The 22,308-nt window shown below is 33.8% G+C and overlaps 3 protein-coding genes across 4 annotated transcripts; 1 reads left to right on the top strand and 2 right to left on the bottom strand.

Annotated features, from left to right (window-relative positions):
- Nucleotides 1-1,316: 1,316 nt before the first annotated feature.
- LOC120176891 (protein BUNDLE SHEATH DEFECTIVE 2, chloroplastic-like) lies at nt 1,317-21,851 on the top strand. Of its 2 annotated transcripts, none has more exons than XM_039183189.1 (6): nt 1,317-1,326; nt 19,783-19,849; nt 19,935-20,035; nt 20,724-20,787; nt 21,119-21,215; nt 21,708-21,851. In XM_039183189.1, the coding sequence occupies exons 2-6, from the start codon at nt 19,792-19,794 to the stop codon at nt 21,781-21,783; spliced, it is 396 nt and encodes a 131-aa protein (XP_039039120.1). In that variant the 5' UTR covers nt 1,317-1,326; nt 19,783-19,791; the 3' UTR covers nt 21,784-21,851. The 2 variants fall into 2 exon arrangements, with proteins under 2 accessions (XP_039039120.1, XP_039039119.1); XM_039183188.1 differs by lacking the exon at nt 1,317-1,326 and adding an exon at nt 16,122-16,126 and having other exon boundaries at nt 19,784-19,849.
- On the bottom strand, nt 3,667-5,647 carry LOC120176890 (1-aminocyclopropane-1-carboxylate oxidase 1-like). Its single transcript, XM_039183187.1, has 3 exons — nt 5,519-5,647; nt 5,161-5,384; nt 3,667-4,289 (listed from the first exon to the last, which is right to left on the bottom strand). Exons 1-3 carry the CDS (start codon nt 5,618-5,620, stop codon nt 3,707-3,709), a joined length of 909 nt encoding a protein of 302 aa, XP_039039118.1. The 5' UTR covers nt 5,621-5,647; the 3' UTR covers nt 3,667-3,706.
- LOC120176889 (probable ATP-dependent DNA helicase CHR12) lies at nt 8,618-18,238 on the bottom strand. The gene is made up of 12 exons (XM_039183186.1): nt 17,951-18,238; nt 16,803-16,959; nt 16,531-16,595; nt 15,924-16,112; nt 15,231-15,380; nt 13,224-13,610; nt 12,370-12,629; nt 12,018-12,236; nt 11,190-11,397; nt 10,959-11,112; nt 9,821-10,423; nt 8,618-9,397 (listed from the first exon to the last, which is right to left on the bottom strand). The coding sequence occupies exons 1-12, from the start codon at nt 18,197-18,199 to the stop codon at nt 8,694-8,696; spliced, it is 3,345 nt and encodes a 1,114-aa protein (XP_039039117.1). The 5' UTR covers nt 18,200-18,238; the 3' UTR covers nt 8,618-8,693.
- Nucleotides 21,852-22,308: the final 457 nt, after the last annotated feature.

Raw genomic sequence — 22,308 nt, forward strand, 5'->3', positions numbered from 1 at the left:
ACAGATATTTGAAAGAGAAAAGACCAAATCGCAGACAAATTTTCTAGGTACTAAATTTATAATTTACGCTAAAAAATGTTGAGTTCGTTAAAACCTTCAATGCAATAATAATTTATGACATGAATATTTGGACTTGCACAATAACCAGATTTTTCAATAATCAACAGCCACAATAATAAGAGTTTATGCTTTCAGAACTAATAATCAATAAAACAACTTCAAGATTCTTCTAATAATAAAATGTAAGGATTTATCTTTTTCACTTAAAATCGTTGATTTCGATTAAAAGAAACACAAACGCACAAGCAGAATTCAGATCTAAATGCAGAAAGACTAATGATGGACTCAAATCTCAGAAGATCCACAGAAGATGATAAACAGATCTAACTTAACTTACCGAGTTCATAAAAGAGCAGAGGATAGAGAAGAAAAAGTAAGGAAAAAAGAGAGTAACCGTTGAAGGTTTCTATGAACAACTAAACCCAGATCTCGATGCAAACCGTAAGCAAATTACAAGACGACGAAGGGATTGCAATGAAGAGATGTTTTGTTGCTATTATCTAAATTTTCCACACAGATCTCAAAAGCAGAGAAAATACCTTATATATTTGTGTTAGGTACCTTCTAAGAAAATTCAAACCAACCCAGCTTGGATTCTTCACGGCCGGTCCAGAAAACGGTATCAAAAAGAAAATCTCCAAGGGAAGTAGAAATGTTAACATTTACCCACAGATCTCAGTGCAGAGCTTGGATAAACCCTGACCAAAACTCATTAGATAGTCCTAAATCGAATCAAATTAGATCAATACTAATCAAATTCGAATCAAATGCCCATCTTTAACCTTAATAGTAAGATTAAACCTAGTAAAAATTCACGTAATTACTTTGTTAAAGATAAGTGTTAAATAGGGATGGGTAGCGCCGTAGCATACTTAATATAGTTCGTCCCACTAAATGTGTCAATTTTGATTTTTAAAATTATCTCATTCAAAATGTTCTATTAGAAAATTAAACAAATAACAACATTTATATTCCTTTTTTATCCTTGTGTGTCCCACTCTTTTACACCTATCAAAATAAATCTATGAAATCTATAAATCATTTTTTAAGAATATTTTTTCATTTCCCTTAATTAAATATATATATATATCTAAATCTATGTGCATAGTCAATATCAAAATTAAGAAATGATTTTGATGGGATTTTATTTTTTATATTAAATCTATTTTTCTTTATAAAAAATTAAATTCCACCAAAATGATATAAACTTTAAATATTTGATAAATATAAATATCAAAACAGATAACATATTTTTTTTATAAAAAAATAAAATCAAAATAAGATAAAATTTGAAATATTACCTTAGTTTTAGAGTAATTTGAGTTTAGTTAAACAAAATAGAAACAAATACTTCAGAATATTATCATGGACTCTTTCAATTCCTCCCACCAAGAATCCAGGAATTTGCAGAAATATTTTCTCTCTCCACTATATCTGATATAGATATACTAAATTATTTTATTTATTTATATATATATATAATATTAAAAATGTAAAAGGAATGGCATAGTATATATATATTGCTTAATAGGGCTTTATTGATTCTATACCCCATGTATGGAATCAGACAAATTGTGGAATAGAGCCTAAAGTTCCATATTTTGTCAAAGAGATCACATCTTTTCCACCATCAAATGATAAAAAAAGAGAGCATATTCTCCCATGTATCACATTCATCGTTTTCATTGCTTTTTGGATGTCAAATCTTTGATGAACCAAAGGGGTGAGTGCACCGATTATGGGAGAGGTTGACGGGAACAGTAGTTTTTTTGTTGTTGCTATAATACGTATTATAAAATTTTATATATTTCATCTTTTAATATAAAATTATATGTTCATTTCTAAATCAGGAAGAGAAATTGAGAGTCTGATTGATGATATATTATTATTCTCTTTGTTCCAATGGTGTGCTTACTTTAGTTACGTGGGGTGTTATGGTACACAATTTTAGAAAAGTTTGGGACAGCTTGTATATAAGTTTCAACGAGGCTAGTAATGCAGTTTCAACTTTCACCACTCAATTTACAATCTCATCTGTAGAGGTAAGAAAGATCGAATCATATTAAATCTCGATTTTTATCTGTATCTTGTTTTATGTTGATGTTATCTTAATTATATTTTTTTTGTTTACAAATTTTTAACATGTGCGTTGAAGGATATTTTTCGTTATCACGATAAATTAAAATGTCATATAATTAATAAATAGTAGAACGAATAGAATTAAAGATATTAAAATTATGTATGAACAATCGGGTGAATCCTTGAACTTTGTTTCAAATCTCTTGATTTAGCGTTAAGCAAAGTTCAAACTCGTAACCCAAAAACCATGCTCAATCACGCATCACATGCATACTGCATAGGGTTTATGCTTCAAAGTTAAAATCATAAAAAAATTAATTGCATTATACATCCTCAAATTATAATTCTTATTTTAAATTGATCTCTAAACTTTTGAACGTTATAATTTCATATTTAAACTATGACTTTCATGCTGAATTAATCCTCAAACTTTTTAACATTCCAATTTCATCCCCAAACGATGACTCTTGTTCTAAATTCATCTCCAAACTTTTCGACATTTCAATTTCGTTCCAAACTATCGATATATGCTAATGACATATTATGTCAAAAAAACTATTAGGCCAAGCTATACTATTATATGTTTGAAAAAATGGGTTAATCTATGGTTGAAACTAATTATATATATGGATGAATTTGGGGACGAAATTGGAAGATTCAAAAGTTTGGGTACCGATTTAGATGAGTGTCATAGTTTGGGGATGAATTTGAAATGATCAAAAGTTTAGAGACTAACTTAGAATGAGAGTCATAATTTGAAGATGAAATTGAAATATTCAAAAGTTTGAGGACTAATTTAGAATGAGGGTCATAGTTTAAGGATTTGTGATACAATTAACTCTAAAAAAAACATATATGTTCTTTCGGAAAAACTTTCGAGATAATGTTCTGAAAGAAATTAATTCACGAGCTAATGCACTCCCAAAATTAATTGCTCAAATAGGGTGAAATCCACAGTGTTGGCCGTAGGTCGCCATGCCTTCTGGGCGACCTACTAGGTCGCCATGTCTTCCCGGCGACCTACAAGAGATTGCATGTTCCATGCACGTCCCAACACGCTGGGCATCCGGACCATCCGACCGAGGCCATCCGAACGAGCTATGCGAGGGCATCCGAGGGCAACCGAGCGAGCTATGCGAGAGAATCCGAGGGCAACCGAGCGAGGGTAGGCTCGGTTGCCCTCGGATTCCCTCGCATAGCTCGTTCGGATGGCCTCGGTCGGATGGCCTCGGATGCCCAGCGTGTTGGGACGTGCATGGCACATGCAATCTCTTGTAGCTCGCCGGGAAGACATGGCGACCTACGGCCAACACTGTGGATTTCACCTTATTTAAGCAATTAATCTTGGGAGTGCTTTATCTCCTGAATTAATTTTTTCCAGAACATTATCTCGAAAGTTTTGCCATGTTCCTTATATTGGAATCATAGAAAGAAAGCAACCTTCCTTCCATGCATGCATGATAAAAAAGGAGAAGTGGAAATACATCTTTTTTATGTAGGAAACAAAGCAACAAAAAACATAAAAGTGTTAAGCAATCAAAGTATTCAGTACTCCTAAACATGGAGATCAATGATGACCATTAGTCATCATCTTCATTGACTCGAATCTCGGTCTCTTCTCCGAGAACTTTGTGGTCGAATACAACTCCAAGTAATCTCCGAAACGATAACCACCAGGATACAATAATTTCGGAGCCGGAGAAATCGTCGCATCACCAGCGGGGTTATAAAACGTAGCAATCGAAAGCCTACTTCCTTGTTTTTCGGCCATCACACGGTGCAACACACTCTTGTACCTCCCATTGCTCAACACCTCAAGCTGGTCGCCCGTGTTGACGAAGATGGTGTTGTTTCTCGACGGGGGAATCCTCTGCCATTGTCCGTCTTTCAGGAATTCGAGGCCCGGGACTTGGTCATCTTGGAGCAACAATATGATACCTCCCGCATCGGTGTGTTCTCGGAGACCTCTCACGAGGTTCGGGTTAGGACATTGAGGGTATATCGCCACTTTCGTTCCCACGGATGGGCCTTTGGTGCCTGAGAAGGCTTGCTTTATGTGATTTTGGTCCAGCCCTAGATTCTCACACATGAGTTCGGAGAGAGTTTCCGCTAGTTTCAGCAGCTGTGCTATGTATTCATCCATTGTTTCACTGTAAAAACATTCATCATTTCTGAGTCACCAATAAATCATGTTCTTAGAGCATCCATAGAAGTTACATCTCTGTATTAGATCAACTTTTAATTCTGACTCGATTACACCCCTTTAATTCTAATTCGATCCCTTTTGATATTAAAGTCACCTTTAAAGTGTTTTACATTGGGTCTGTCTATATAATATATATATAAAAACTTATTCAAGTTGGTTTATTCAGTTTTTTTTATAATAATTTTTAATATATAAATCGGTTCAAGCCATTCTTTAGAAATATGATAATATCTAAGGATAATCATGAGCCGGGTCAAATTTTTTATCCTCCTAAACCATTTGACTCGGCTTTAGGAGAGTCCCATTAGACTCAAACTTTATTTTTGAGGTTAAACTTTGTAAATGACCTGATTTGACCTATATATATATTAAGTAAAATAAAGAACTTCAATATATATATATATATATATATAAAGAGGTATTATTACGATTATCTTTAAATATATAAGAGATAATTGTAATATTATCTCATGTCGAGTTTGATGTTTTACACTCTAAACCTAAATCCAACCCAACTTGACCCATCCTTCAAAAAACCCAACTCGAAATTTTAAAAAAAAATTAAAGCTGATCAGGTTGGACCAGAACTCGTCGAGTTCGGATCAAATGTCTCTTCATAATTATATCATAGTAATTGAACTATCAGATCAATCTATTTTCAGTTTAAATTAATTTCAACCATAGTGATGTTATTTTAATTCAGATATAAGTGTCAAATATGAACATATTTTAACCTATATAATTTATTGTTTATTTCTTTTAATTGAAAACGAGTGTGGAATATGAATATTTGTAGAAGGATAATATTAACTCACCAGAGTTCCTTTGATATGTTTGGGATGTCACGAATGTTGTTATTTGGACGATGCGAAATGAAGAAAGTGGTTTCCCAATCCCTATCTGAGATGAATTCATTGTCGTTTAAGCTTCTAACAATCTCAGATTCATAGAACTCTCCTTTCAAACTCTCGTCATAATAACCATTCACCAACTGCTTCACCTTCTCCATCAACTCCTTGTCGATCCCATGGTTATCAATCTGCACAAAACCCATCATTGAAATCACATTTGCAGCTACAAATCTTCGATGCGATTGTAAAAACACGAAAGGTTTTTAAAAGAAAAGCATATCTGGAGTTGAAATAAAGAGAAAAGGATGGATGATCCCTTAACCTGAAAGCAGCCCCATTTCTCGCAAGCTTCGTTGAGGAGCGCCATTGTTTTGCTCCTTTTTTCGCCATTGAGTGCAGCAAAATCTATCACTGGAAGCTCCATTGTTAATCGCAAATCGCAAAGAAATGGGTAACTTGGAAGACTATTTATAGGCTACCAAGATGTTGCTTGCTCTGGTTAAAGTTGTGTAATGTTTTTTTACTATTTTTTCCCTGTAGTTGATCTAAAAATATTTTTTAGTGTACACACATTAATATCATACAACTTTTATATGACAAATAAAATTACAGGATAAGTATTAATTTCAAGGTGAGCACGTGTTCACCTTCATACAAGAACGGATCCCACTTCTCTTAAGCTTAGATAAATATCAATAGATGACATTTGATTTGATTAACTCGAATTCAAATGTAATAATAAAAAGCCAATAACTGGAAATTAAATTAATCACAACTTGATACATACTAAAGTATCAAATAATTTGAATTCAGAGTAACTCAAATCTAAAATGATTCAAGCTTGAAGGTGATCTTACTCAATTTGACCTACGACTTGGACATATTTAAACTTGATATAATTGGATCTTTAAAAAATTTAAATTTTAAAATTGAACTCGAAACTGAATCAAATTAGAAATTGACAAGTCCAATTAAGAGTCAGTGTAATGAAAGCAATGCTGTCTTGTGAAGGAATCATGAATTTTCTTTCATTTTCCTAAGAAACAAAAGGAAAAATACAATTTTCCCTCATTGGCTCACTGATTCGCATCATGTGGACTTTTCTCAATACTTGCTTCGTTTACCATTTCAGTATTTAATCTAATCTTTGCTTTCTATATAATCCAATTTGTTGGAAATCCAACCGCCGAATCACCAGTTTTCTTACATTCAACAAAAACTAGGGGTGGACACGACCAATTCCTTGGTTTCAAACAACTAAACTCCATGCATATAAAATATTGTTTTTACTATTCAAATTTGGAATGATTATAGGTTAGGTTTTTATCACATATGAATCTGATCTAAAAATTAATTTTTCATCCTAAACATGAACCTAACTCGATCGACCACATCCTTAAAAGAACCTCAATCTAAACCCAAATTTTTAAAACAAAAAATTTGAATCGATCGAACTGGATCGAAAAAGTCAGAAGCTGTCAGATCCAAATGAAGTGCGCATCTTTAATTCGAAAATATTATCTTCTAAGATGTTGCAATGATAATATAAATTAAATCATTTATAAAATTTATGATATTTTGAATATTATATATGAGTTGAAATAAAACAACATAAAACAAACATATAAAAACAACATAAGAGAAACAGGGGACAGTTTATATGGGAAAGAATTTTAACAATGGGCGGTTCCGAGTTTTCTGGCTAAGTTGAATGAATTTGTAATTTTGATTTTGTCCTATCGTGATTTATGGGAACTGGTATTATGGGACTGCTGGTTTAATATTTTAATACTTGTTTCTGTACCAAATTATCAAAAACCCATCTTGATTATGCTCGTTATATCATGTTCCCGATTATACCCTTTTTGAGAGATATTTTCATGATATGGTCGGTCCAGGTCGAAATTTTTAATAATTTTATATTTTTGAAGTAGTGTTATCGTAGAATGTTTGGAATTTTATCTCCCAACTTCTAAAGAACTCTGAGGACCAGAGAATGGGCATAATCTGAAAATCGTATAGGACGTAAAATGTTTAATCGCACTTGATTATACACTTCTTAAAGGATATTTTGATTATATGATCAGTTAGAATCTTCAACAATTGTATATTATATTTTTTAGGTATTTTATCTCTTATCTTCTAATGAGTCCTGAGGAGTACTTAAGAAAAAGAGAGCACGACATAAAGATAATGTGGGGCATAAAGTGTTTACTATGACTTAACTCTTGGCATCACATGATGACCTAATTAAGGGCATGGGGTGGAGAGGACTTGATTGTGAAGTTGACAAAGCTTGGAGGGCTGATTGGTGAATAGTGGAAAGTCAGTCTAAAGTGAAGAGCTAATGGGCGTTTGGGGGCTCGGATCACATAATGACCTAATTATGGGCGTTTGGGGGCTCGGATCACATAATGACCTAATTAAGGGCGTTTGGGGGCGTTTGGAGAGTACGTTTGGTTCACGGAATGTAAGATTATCGGTAGGAATAAAAGATTATCAGGAAATAGGATTACTGGGAATGTTGTATTTTGTGTTTGGTTGGTTTAGTAGGAATGTAAGATTACCGTGTTTGTTTAAAGGAATAAAATATTATTGGAATGTATATTTGACCAGATTATCCTTATTATATATTTTTTAACAAGTTGAATTCTACTATAATATTACTATAAGATATTTATATATTTTCTTTATAATAATTAAATTCATAAAATTTATATAATTTTCTTACAAAATTGAAAATATAAAATAGTTTAATGAAAGGGTAAAATCTTATTTTAACCCCTTAACTTCATATAAAATTTCAATTATAAACTTTTTTAGTAAATCTAAAATAGTTTAAGGATAAATTTGTAATTTAACCTTCGTAGAATTTTTATTATTCAACAACAGAAGAATCATATTTTCGAAAAAGAAAAATTTTAAGGGCATTTTAGTCCAAAACGCCGATAATCCAATAATACATAAGGAAAGAGGAATAATCACATTCCCGGTAATATACCTAAAAAATCTACTATTAATAATAAAAGATTATCAGAAATAAGATTATCGATCAACCAAACGGGAGAATGAGGATTTCATTCCCCCAGTAATATAATATTCCTTGAACCAAACGGGGCCTTAAAGGGAATTTTTTATGCACGCAGAAAGACGAGCATTACACGGGAAAAATTCTTATATCCATACAAAGAGGATTCGATAGGAGGAACGAATTGATCGAATATGATACGATCTTACCCCTTTGAAATTTTAAATTTTATATAATTTAAATATTTTTTATATTTTCTATTAATGATCTAATTTCATACCCCTTAAATTTATAATATAACTTTTTAAGTTCCCACTCCCAACCATATAGTTAATTTTATTTAGTTAATTAATGAGGGAAATTAAAGGATTGGAATAATTTTATGGTAGATGCATAGTAAGGCACTAGGGAAAGCCATTTCTAAGATAAAATTGAGTCAGCGGGAATAGGAAATTAACACCATCAAAATTCAAACCCGTCCATTTCCTCTTCCATTGGAATTCTGCCCTCTAGAATCTGATGATGAACTTGGGAACACATAGCTTGATCTCTTCTTCTTAATAGTATTCCATGTAATTATTCGCTCATTCCATAAACTTCCTCCACCCTGATGCTCTGATTTTTCGACCCCAAGATCCCGATATTCGGGTTTCTTTGGAGCTGATGAACCATAGGTAGTATCTTCACTTGTTCCTTCACTTACGGCTGGCATATTGTCGTTCCTAAATTCTACCCCTATGTTATTACCAGCCAACTCATTGCTCTCATCAGCTGGAAGGTTGTCTTTTCTCCTCCTCTTGCTTGGTAACTTCTTTTCCATGTCTTCTGCATTTTCCACAGCCCTCATGAACTGTAGGTCACTCATCGTATCGGGGTAATAGTTCCCGCCCTTCCTTTTTCGCTTCCCTAATTCAACGTTGCTTTCTAGAGCTTTTACCTTCCTATCATCATCATTAAGTACAAACACCCACTCAGGTACCTCATAGTCTTCCATGAGACGAGACCGATAATTCTCCTTTACTCTTCTTTCCTCATCCATTTGCTCAAACATTCGGAACTCATCATCTGAGCGAGCTGCAAGTCGGTTGATTTCCCTCTCACTTGGAACATCTGTTCCAAGCGAACTTGTTCCTCTCCGCATGATTTCTTCCAGCATTTCTTTTCGGTCCCGAGCTGCATAAGTGAAGATGATCACATTAGCTGGGTATTGAATTAACTCGAGCAGGAATACAATCAAAACATGAACTAAAAGAGTTGTTGTCATGTGATAGATGAAAAAGAAAATTTATTCAACTCCAACCAGTTCAAATGGACTTTTCAGCATCTGGTATATATATTTTACAGAGAGAACAATAAACATATTTTAACAAATAAAAGAGGAAAAATATTCTTTTTCCGCATTTTACCGTCCCACCTATATGCATACGCATGCACAAACACAGACACACACTATGCAAACACCCTATGGATCTTACGACTGCTGATTATAGAATATAACACGACAGAACTGAGGAAATTTTCCTTATTCTTACTCATGCCATGCTGATTTTATGTTGCATGCATTACACAGATAAAATCAATTCAAGCACAACAGACCTGTGGAAGTTGTATTAAACAATCCAGCCTGGATGACCTTAGCATCAATACCCATCTTCTGCTTTGCACGCTCTAAAATAACCTCTTCAATTGATCCAACACTAACCAGCACAAAAACCCTGACTTCCTTCTTCTGTCCTATACGATGGGCTCTATCCTCTGCCTGTTGGTCCATTTGAGGGTTCCAGTCACTATCGAAAATTATTACAGTGTCTGCTGTCTGCAAGTTTAGCCCAAGACCTCCAGCACGAGTACTTAATAGAAACATAAAATACGGAGAGTCTGGAGCATTGAACTTCTTAAGCAAAGTGCCTCTTTCCTCCGTTTTTGTTGAGCCATCAAGTCTAAGATACATAAAATAGTTGAGTCTCAGATATATTTCAAGAATGTCCATGAGATGAGTCATTTGGGAGAAGAGAAGGACGCGATGGCCAGATCTGTGAAGTTTTGGAAGCAACCTATCAAGGAGCTCAAATTTCCCTGATGCTCTAACAATCTCCTCTTTCTGCCACATATTGTAGGTAGGCACAAAGAGATATGGGTGGTTACAACACTTCCTCAATTGCATTGTTAGGTTCTGGAGGCTCTTTGATTTCCCAGACCCTGCAAAAATTTAGACTTTCTTATTAACCAATTGGAAACTATTTCTGTTTTCCTGTTCCAGTAAGATAATACTACCACCAAGCAGGAAACCATGTAATGCAGTCCAAATGATCTCAAAAGTTAAACAGTAAGGTTAAAACTCAACTAGTCTAAAATTGATAAAAGGATATGGAAAAGATCATACAAGATGGATACAAACCGGGGAATTAAGAAGCATAATACTAAAACTCAGCTCCATTTGAAAAGATTATATGGTAGACATATTGTAACTCACATGTTACATTTGTACTTACCCCTCCTCGTTTTTTAACATCGTGTCAGTAACTAGAAACTAGTTGCTTAGAAGTTGGAAACAATATAAATCCTCTTAAATTAAAGAGAAGCTAAACTTACTACCAAAAGAACAATACCACACAATGTAAGTCCCAGCCTAAAAAATATAATTCAAAGAACGCAAGTACAGTTTCTTGACAAATTGATTAAGTGATAAACCGTCGAAATAGCTTTGATCACATGAAAAATAGAATCTACAAACCATTGTCTAGTCCGACCCTGCCCTTTTCTGTTACTTGCTGATAGTATGCTTTCTGCCACGCTGACAGATCACATTTTAGTATAACCTGGGATTTTCCTGGAAGATATTTCTCCACCTCATCTTTTTTTCTCCTTAAGATGAATGGCCTTATAACCTGAAAATCAAGGGATTTTATTTAGTATTAAGAAGTCAAAGGATAGATAAGTCAGTTTGAAACTAATGAAGACCTACATGATGCAGACGACGAATAATCAAGAGTTGTTCTTCATCAGTAAGAGAAACATCACCACGATCTGCAAACGGTGCATTAAACCACTCCTCAAAATTTTGAACTGAATTGAAAATGTCCGGGAGTAGAAAGTTAAGGAGGGACCACAGTTCTTGTAAACTATTTTGAATAGGGGTCCCAGTTAACAGAAGTCTGCGCTGGATCTGATAGCTGCACACAAGTGAAAATTCAATTAGAACAGCCTTTCCAGTTCTCTTGCAAATATAAGATGACATCCTCAATTCTCCAGCACTGGAAAACACTCATAATGTTAGTTATCTTAGAAATAACATATCTTTCATAATGCACTAAATGCAGTGAAATACTTTAGCCTTATGTATCAAAAGAGTAAAGTACTCGCCAAACTTCAGTTGAAATTGTTTTCAAAGTACCCATGAGCTGCTTGTCTTCAAAAGGCATTCTGAACTCAATAGCACAAGAAGAGAAAGGAGGGAGGATTTTGAAGCATTATATGCCAACATTCGAGCCAAAATAATCGTATCAGTCAAGGGGTATACTGCATTAATAGGTTTTCCAGGCAAACCAAAGCAACACTACATAGCATAATTAATAGTTAGTCTGTTAGTGCTTCCATCTATGTTTCTACACATCTGAATCCCTACATATACAAACTAAAATAAAGGCCTGTAAGTTGCAAAGTAAAATGTCGATGAGACATCTATAGGATCAAGAATACCAACAGGCAATGGTAGGGAAAACGGCTGTATAACCTTCCCAAACAACATGATTACAGTCTGCAGAAAAAAGAATCATAAAGTTTATCAGCATACCCTGAAATAAGGGTTCGTGCAAGAGCACACTCATGATTCTTTAACCGATGGCCTTCATCAACAATCATGTAGTACCAGGGTATCTTCTTCAAGAATGCTTTATCTCTCATAATAAGATCATAGTGTGTGATCAAAACACTAAATTTTTCATCTCTTGATATTTCTTCCCTCATTGACTTCCTCTCATCCAAACGTCCGTCATAAAGAACTGCATGAATGCTGAAACAAGAAGAAATTTCAAATTATATATTACATGTAGAAAAGTAAATGCAACTTTTTGAATAAATGTGTGCATGTGTTGATAATACCCATCCATGACAGATAGAGATGCTTTCGAAAAATACTTGTGTACCTAGGAGCCCATGTCGAGAATTCATGGATCCAATTTGGTAATACAGCTTTCGGAGCCACTATCAAGTGGGGCCCAGTCACCCCTTTGTTCTCCATGAGGTATGCAATTAATGAAATAGTCTGTATTGTTTTTCCCAACCCCATCTCATCAGCTAAAATTCCATTAAGGTTGTTATTGAACAAAGAAAGCATCCATTGGAGCCCTTCTAACTGGTACGACCTTAACTCTCCACCTTGAAGCATGGATGGTTGCTCCGTTACCTGTTTACAGAACACAAATTTAGTAGCTTCTTCCCAAAAAAGAAAATTATACAGAATTAACACATCACAAATATTGAGAACATGGATGATTTGCAATGCGTATAGAAAATAATTAATAAGATATCATATGGTAGCAATTGGTTGGACACCAAGGAACTAAGACTGAATTGGTAGAGGAGTGACAATTTACAGGCCTCAACCTGAACCTGTTCTATATTATTGAGTATATAGTACACTCCCATTAGCAAATTAGCCACAACCAGTAAATACCACAAAAAAACAAGAATAATCTATTATATGTTCAAAAAGATGGAATCCATAACTAAGAGATTGCAAATGGACACATTGGAAATACCACGAAATAATTTTCCAACAGTTAAAAGGAGGCAACTAAACCATTTAAGCTAATTTTATCATGATGAATTTGCAGCAAGTAGACATGCATATTGTTCCCACATTTCACAGCACAATTGAATTCTAAAAATCACATGTGAATGGTCCTTTGGCCAAATATAAACTTAATGGTCCAGGGCAAAACATTAACAATGAAAACATGGTACACAAGGATACAGATAATAAGGTTTACAATCTTACTTTTTCCTGAATTGAGTGAATGGCCAAGTTATACTGCCGCTGACCTTCAAGTAAATCACTGGATTCATCATTCTGATCAGAATCAATGGCATCTATATCCTCTTCAGGAAGTGAATCTCGAGGAGTTCCATCCTTCGAAGCATCCAACTCAGGTGAATCAGAATCTAAATCCTCAATACCATCTGAATGTTTAGCATCTTTCTGACGCTGAACAGCAGCTCCTAAATTAACAAGGAGCTTATTTGTTTCTGAAAGAAGCATAGTTAATCGTTCATTCTTGCTCTCCTTTACTAGTCTCATATATGCTTCTTGATCATCAGCCTTCAAGGCCTGGAACCTCAATTTCTCAGCTCTTGTAGCACGTTGTCTTTGCCTTCCATGCCATGCCTGTTAAAATACCAAACTTATGCTATAGGTCTCTTATGATTTATACCAAATGGTATGTTAACTACAGGTATTTGTAAGTGATGCTAAATCCAACAATAGAAATATATAAAGCACTGTTAGAATTAGAAAAGACGATTAACTGGGCAACTTATTTCTTGGAAGTCTTCCTTTTGTCTAAAATAAGTTCTTACACTTCTGTCAAAATATATTCAATATCTAAATATTGTAATCATGGTGTTGTTTCAAGTAAAAGGAAAGTAAGCATATATATAATCATCACAAAGAGTACCAAAAGCTTTTCATATTTGGCTCAGAGAGCTGGTATGCTTCTATGACATGAATAAACCTCTAGATAATATTAACTGAGGATGTTCCAATAATAGGGAAACATCAGCCACTATAAAATGCTTGATTGAAGGTACAAGTACTGGAATTCTCCATACTAATGGAAGAAGAGTTCAGAATTTCATTCGTTTTATCTGATAATTATGTTGGATTGGAGACATATGCTAAACCTTTGGTAAATGAGAGATGAGGAAGCATGACTCTGCATATAATAAATATAATAATGCAAAAGACTTATAGTTATCAGAAAAACAATAGAAACATCTTTTAGTTGGAGTACGTGCAATATCATAATTAAACCAGTTACAGTAGGACTTAATTATAATGCGAGTAAGTGTCCATATCAAAGAGTTTAATGCCTATTGTAGATAGATATCAAAAGGCCAGAAGGCACTCTATGTGGTGCTTAAGTTCACAATTCTTTGTTGAAAAGCTTAAATCAGGGATGTAGTTTTATCTATTACCTAACATCTATATGTCACTTCCCTATGCATTCCGTAAATGAGTTCCATTAGTTTGAACAATATTGGCTCAAGACAAACATGTTCCAAAAAATTCCACATATATTCTTCCCATTAACTAAGTAAAGCACATGAGTTGCCTCCTTTTAAGCTAAACTGGAAGTCAAGTGGACTAGACGGGATTTTAAGAGATGAAGCTGGTTCGGTGCTAGGTTCTTTCCAAGAAGCTGCTGGTCCGGGTCCACCTACCTTAATGGAGCTTAAGGCAATTAAGCAGGGTTTAATTTTCTTTGATTCCTTTCGAGGGTGCTTCAAGAAACGATTAATTATTGAAAGTGATAGCAAGTTGTCAATGGAGTGGGTAAAGAATATGGATAAATGTCCTGATGTTTTTGTTACTATTGTTAAGGATATTGCTGATAGGTTAAGAGTTTTGGAGGGTCTAATTCGCTGCGTAGCTAGGACAACTAATATTGAGGCTGACGGTTTAGCTAAATTTGGTGTTGGCTAAGTTAGGGAGCATCTGCTTGGGTGGTTTTTCTTTTTGATTTTCGGGATTTCAGTTGTAAGGGGGGATGATCTTGGATGTATTCTACTCTATGTAATATTTTTTATTAATAAAATTTGAGGCACTCTTTTCCTCCTTCAGCTGATTAAGGAATTCCTTTAGGCGTTCCACTAATCATGAAGGGGGTTTTTAACGAGGCCTCCTCTTCTTATAAAAAAAAAGTAAAGCACAACTTTGCATCCCTCCATCCCTACCATATGAATGATAAAACACTGAAAGTACACCACATAGAAAGAACATTTATACCAGGACTCCATCATTCCTTTGTTTTCGACGCTTTAGAGTAGCTTGAATCTGCAATTGGAAGTCACGGAATGCATTAACTATTTCTGAGAAAAATTTCTTCTTTCTATTCTCCAAAAGGTTCCTTTCCTCCTCTCTCAATCGTGATAGCCTCTGCACAAACAAAAAATCACTTCATCAACAGCACACGAGAAATTCCAATATCCTTTTGACACATGAATATATATATATACACACACAAAGAGACATACATATACATATTACTTTTAGATAAAGCTTAAAATGATTTTTCATTCTACAAGTTATCTTCCTTTTCTCCTACTACAAAGGTTGGCAACACTCGTTAAAGGGGGTTCCTATGATTCTACCATACCAAAAATTGACTAACTGAACACTCTTAGCAATTTTATCCTTTTCTCATAAATCCTCTAGAAAATCTCTGCATGGGTCGATTGCCATATCCTTCACATAGCCTCTCTCGTGTCCAAATAAATGAAGAGCTCAGGAAATCAGATCTCCAAGGGAAAATAATTTGAAAGGTAAATACAAAATGGAAAAACACAAATTTCTGAGGACAACCTCATCCCATGAAGTTGAACTTCAGTTATTACAGAGTTATTAAAAATCAATGTAGATTTCAATACCCACTTTCTCAAGCAACATTAATTAAAATGACTAATAAATAAAGCAAACGACCTCGTAGTCCTGTTTCTTTCTCGTTTGATCATCAGCTTCTGTACTGAATGGAACAAAAATGCCATATGGAGGAAAAGGCAATCGTGTCATGCCCCAGTCAAACAATTGCTTGTCAGGATATGCACAATTGACATGAAGCCAGTATTCAGAACTTATATAAGAGCGTATCTTGCTTTGCAACTCTGCTAGCTGCCAGAGAAAAGGTCTCATGTCATTCATCAATACCAAGATAAAGTGAAATATGGAAAATTATTCATCATAACCAATCTAAGACCTTCAGCTGCAGTCATTAATTAGATAAAGGGCTAAAAGTGCAACAGGGAAGATAGTGATATCATATCTTGCCCATTATATTGACTGCATTTGGTCAACTTTACAGAACTTTGAAAGTCCTTAACAGATAGTAACAACATGAAACAAAATTGTAAAACAAATTAATTCCGCATCCAAAGTCTATAAGGGGAGAAACAACTTAATGATAGTGCAATCAACAGTTCCTCTAACAGTACAACAGATGATTGCATTTGCGGTAATAATATGGAGCTCGCATAGCACTTGAGAAAAACGGATTTTTCTGTGTATCTGCAACTTTACCACATTAGTTTACCTTTAGTCCATAGAGTTCAATTAAACACTTTGTCTGCAGGTCCTCCCCTCTGCTTGAAGGCAAATCTGATTCAAAACATAAATGCATAAGTAATCCTTCTAAAATGGTTGTCAAAATACAACTTGAAATGAAGTGTTTCTAACCTTAAACTCATAGATGTCAGTAATGGCGAAGAAAATAAGATTTTCAATCACTAATTTTAACATATCATGACTACAAAAAAAGGAAAAATACAGAATATAAAGTGAAGATCCTTCTTAGAAAATGATAACCTTCAAGTTCATTCAATCGATGATGAATGTGGCTCTGGTGACGGTTTTCCTTTGATGCTGCCAAGCCAAAACCTGACGTGCATTTTGAGCGTTGTTTCGATAGTGCAACATCAAGATCACACAACAAGTCATCCTTCTCAGAAATAGAAGGATCATCCTGCCACATATTAAATCAATTTAAGAACACAGAAGTCAATTTATGACAGTTACAATTCAGAAGTACTGAAATTATTGCACACAGCAATGGCAACCAAGCTTTTGAGAAATTAATTTCCTTGTAAAAAGGCCAATACTGAAAGCCTAAAAACCTACAAATCAAATATACAAATAAAATTCGGTCAATTCAAACAGCAGAAGAGGGGGGATACGTCTTACTGAAACAGAATCCTCCAACTCCTTCCCTCCAAAAACTTCAAAATTTTCAACAGCAAAATGGAAGAACAATAAGAGAAAATTATTTCTCCCTATAACAGATCAAATTCAGATGTCATAAGAGAATCAAATCCAAAAATCTAAACTCATTTTCAGTACACGGACATGTTAGAGTTACAAACGAAACAAAAAATTACCATCTCAACAATAAAAGAGAGTGCCAAAATTTCAAAAACAGTTCGTCGCACAACATCAAATATAATAAGAGAGTATCTACTAAAGACACAAAAATACAAAATTCTCAGAGAATGTTTTTAGGTTATTAGATGAATTAAGTTACTACATTTGGTGATTCAGTTATGTTTTTCTTTAAAAGAAATACTAATTTTATACTAGTATTGCTATTTTGTAATTTAATTACAAATACAATACTTCAAAAATATGTATATTTTAGTTAATGGAAAGATCACTTAAAAACATGTATTCAAGCAACAAAAATTTAACTAAAAACTTAATAATGTTGACCAGTATTGGAAGAAAATTCACATAAAAATCAATTTCGAAAAAAATTACTCGCGGATATGGGATTCTGTATTGAAATAAACAAAAGGGTATATAATGAAATAGCATAAACAAAGAGGAATAGACGCAAAAGAAAAAACAATTCACACATTTCTAAACAAAACAAACTTAAAGAACAAAAAAACCTCAAATTCACAGCAACTGCTACGGAATGAAAAGCGAAAAATCAAAAGGGAAAATCCAAAACTACTCACCGTCGTGTGGGCAAGTCCGGGCACATCAGGTCCAACCTCAACCTGGGTCCCATTATCAATGGCCTCGAGAAGCCCCTCCTCTTCTTCATCAAAGCAAATAGAGGAAACGACGTCGAATAAATGGGGAGGGAGGGGGAGATTTCTAGAGACGAAGCTAAGGGCACAGATCAAAGACTTGACCTTCTGTAAATCGTCTAAACAAGGTTCCTCCTCCTGCTGCTGCTGTTGGGGATCTAACTTAGCCACCATGGCGAGAATCAATCTGTTGGTTTTGATTGTGGGTTTGGGGGTGTGGTTAGCATAGGGAGGGGGAAACAAAGGAAACAAAAAATCCCTCTTTAATTTATTTTAGGTTTAAATTTGTTAATGGTCCTTGTACTATTTTTAAAATATATAATTTAATCTTTATATTTTGATTTTATAATGTTAAATCCTTAAATTATTTTTGATTTAGTTTTATATATAAATTATTTTTATAATCACATCTTTTAAATTGGTGAAGGATTATGAGACTTTCTTGGCATATATGCGTGATGTATTTGTGTGTTAGACTCGTAGTTTAATTTTTTTTTGACTGATTTAGAGTATTCTTATGTGTTTTTTTAAGAATTGTTTGGTTTATCACCTGATCGAGAGTTGGAATTTGACATTGGGATTTTACTTGGTATTACATTAATATCCACAACATCATGTCATATGATACCGATCGAGTTAAAGGAGTTGAAAGCTCAACTTCAAGAGTTATTGAACCAAAACATTATAGTCTTAGTATACATCCTAGTATATCTCGATTAACAGGTTAACGTCTAGCTCATTTGACCATCAATTTTTTAAAAGAAAAGAACGAATTTGAAATAAATGAATAATTAGGTTATCATTTTGTAACTTTTAATAATTGATAAATTTAACAAAATAATTTCTTATAATAGAAATACACAACAAAACAACGTCAAGACATTTGTATATTTTACCTTAAAAATAAGATCAACCTCCTTATTACATTGTCACTATAATGATCAAACGCATCAAATAAAAAAACAAAAAAGGTAAAAACCTTAGATACGAACCAAAAACGGTCGAGAAAAAAAAGGAAAACCCCTAGAAATAGACACTCTTTAATGTGATACAATAAAAATTAAATGTTAAGTTGATGTGTTTTATAAAAGAAATAATTAAATGTAAATATGAAAAAATATTAGAACTTTTATTTCATACAACTCCTTTATAAAATATATATACATAAAAGTTGTAGGGTCCAGTTTATTTGTAAAACATATTCGTTTTATCAATAAAGACGGACATATAATTTTATGTCAAGTGTACAAACTTAATAAATTATATTGAAATTTATGAGGTAAAAAATTACAAAATTTTAACTTATGTAAAATTAAATCATCAATGAAATATATAAAAAAATTGAATAAACTATATAAAAATTTTAAATTTTTTTAAGAGTGTGATTGTAGCCTAATACTCTCCTAAATCTATCTCTCATTATTTCATTTTTTGATGATGACTTATTTTATTTTTTTTATTTTTTAATTAATTTTAATTATATACTTATAAATTTATTATGAGATCAATTTTTTTAAAAATATTATATTTATAATATTTAAATTTAAAATTCTTAAATTATTCAAAAAATATATAATATTTATCCTTACAGTAGCCATTAAGCAAAGGGCACTTCCGTAATTCAGTTAAACTGAACCGTCTTATCCTCAGTTTAGCCTTATCAAGTCGGAACAACTGAAAGACACATATTCAATCTCTGAATTTCAATTCAAAGCTTTATAAACATAAAGCAGTTAAAAAATTGGAAAATCTCTTAAGACTTAAGGATGTCAAACTCTGTGTGCTTTACTTCTGTTTGTTCCTTCAACACTCCCTGTAAACCAGGTAATCAACAAGTAGATGTTTTAGTGATATTGGTTTATTCATATACGGCCATGTTTTGACCCCTTTTTTTCTGCATTTGTTTTAGGGTTAATTGTTGATAATAAATCTTTCCCGAGGACGGATTTTCGGGTAAATGAAGTGTTTAAGAGTTCAAGGAATGCCAGAATTCAATCTGTAGAAGCTAGGGTAAGAGTTATTTTCTTTTAATTTCATTCACAGTCCTGTTAAATTGTCTTAATTTTGAAGTTTTTAGTGAGGTTTGGGAATTTTCAAGTTCGTTTGGACGGACGCCGGATTTTATGCTTGTGGCGAGCTTATAAAATTTAGAGATGAAAATAGACTATCAATAGAAAATACGAAGAAAATAATTATATGAGAATTTGAAATGTTCAAGGCAACCGCCCCCTCTCAGTCCATCCTTGAATATGAAGGATGATTTAGATACTGATGTTAGTTGGGTTTTTGGACTTAATTTCTGAGAATGTCTATGGAAGTTTCCCATTCTAGAGTGGATGATAAAATAGAGAACTAGGGGAAGCAATGCAAATTTCAACTTTATAGTCAGTGTCGATATATCAGTATCCGGCTACATGAGTATGCCGGTTATGAAAAAGGAACGATTCACTGGATAGTGAGAGTATGAGGATTATGAATTCACCCTTGATTCTGATGAAATGAATGGGCATTGTCTTGTTGGGGCATCAAATTTAGGCTTTAAAGAAATCACGGATCTTTGTATAGGACTGGAATTGGGAAAGGTAGAATATGTTTAAGGGGAAAGTTCAGTTTTTTTTTTTGAAATCTTTCTTCTTAGTTTCTTCTTATCTTTCTGTAATTTTCTGCTTGCATGTTTACTTAGATTTTGGTTTAACAGGCTGCAGATAAAAATCAAAGTGTTAAACCAAAGAGCATCGTTTGCGAAGATTGTGAGGGAAATGGTAAGCTCAATTGTGGCTAGTTACTTTATGCAGCTGGACATATGGTATCCTGAACATCGACCTAGAAGGATGCCTTTGAACTGCCAATTTTATTAGTGTGTTTAGTGATGACATTCCGCTCTCTCTCTCTCTTTATCTATATATATAAATTTCCTGCTGACGAGTGATATATGCATACTATATGTTAAGAATAAGCGAATATTAGTCTTCATCACTTTTGGTCTATATGCACCCTATGATGCTCACTTATTACTTGAGAGTTCTTTGTTTGAGTTCTCTAATTAAGACAACCGGAATACAATTACAACTACTCTATGTATCCGACTACCAGGTGCCAAACAGTGTCATCAATGCAAAGGTACTGGAGTTAATGCTGTTGATCACTTCAACGGACGATTTAAAGCCGGTGGCTTGTGCTGGCTTTGCAGGTGCCAATCTCTTTGCCTCCTCCAGTCATGATAACTTGCACTAATATCATTTATGTCAATACATCTCATTGTTCACATTCAAAATTAATTATTTATTCTTCTTTACTCCTGCTGTTTGCATAATGGGATAAGCGGCCGTCGAAAGTTTGAGTTCCTATTTCGAATCATTATCGAGAACAAGATGGAACACTGATGTAATTGTTGCAAAAGAAAGTAAAATATTATCTCTGAGCTGTTCAATTGACCACAGTTACTAGGGTCTTACCAAGTATCAGGACTTATCTGCCATTGTAGAAACAGCTGGCACATTCTTGGTTTCAAAGCCAGTTCACTGCATGAGTTCATCGATTCTTTGTTTCCCATGTAGGAATCCCTAGTTCGATGCACGATGAACCCTATTCTGTAAACCCTTAGAGTAAAAGCATGGAACATGAAGCGGCAATGTTAGGAATTATTGCTTGATACAATTAATCTGTGTGTGTTGTGTTGCAGGGGGAAAAGGGAGATTTTATGCGGGAACTGTAATGGAGCTGGCTTTATGGGTGGATTTATGAGCACATCTGATTGACTAATGTAACATGCTCAAATTATGGGTTACTTTTAAGGACATGTATGATTATCATAACATGTTTTGGATTTTTTTTTGTGTTTCTGTCATGGGATTGATTGATTGTTTTTGAAATGCTTCAAACCGTTTACATGTCTATACTATAATTCCTGCTTACGGCATTGGCATGCGCATCTCTAAGTCTAATTGGTGGTGCCATCAACTTCTGTTAATAAGAAGTAAAAATAATTTTATGTAACCGAAACATCAGCGTCGCTTTCGCCGAGTGGTTAAGGGGTGTGCTTGCTAAGTACGTGGGTTTATCCCGCGAGAGTTGAGGAGACGTTTTTAAACTTGTATTTGAAAATATTTATTCTCAAATCAAAAAATATATTAGGAAAAACTACATATTTTGTCCTTAAACGTTTAGCAAATTTTCTTTTTGGTCACTAAACTATAATTTTTTTTGCATATATTCACTAAACGTTCAAGCAACGTTCCATTTTTGCATGTATTCAACTCGACTGAAACTTTATATACTCGATT

The sequence above is a fragment of the Hibiscus syriacus genome, unplaced genomic scaffold, assembly GCF_006381635.1.
Source record: "Hibiscus syriacus cultivar Baekdansim isolate YM2019G1 unplaced genomic scaffold, ASM638163v2 tig00112260_pilon, whole genome shotgun sequence".
In the NCBI taxonomy this organism is placed as follows: Eukaryota; Viridiplantae; Streptophyta; class Magnoliopsida; order Malvales; family Malvaceae; genus Hibiscus; species Hibiscus syriacus.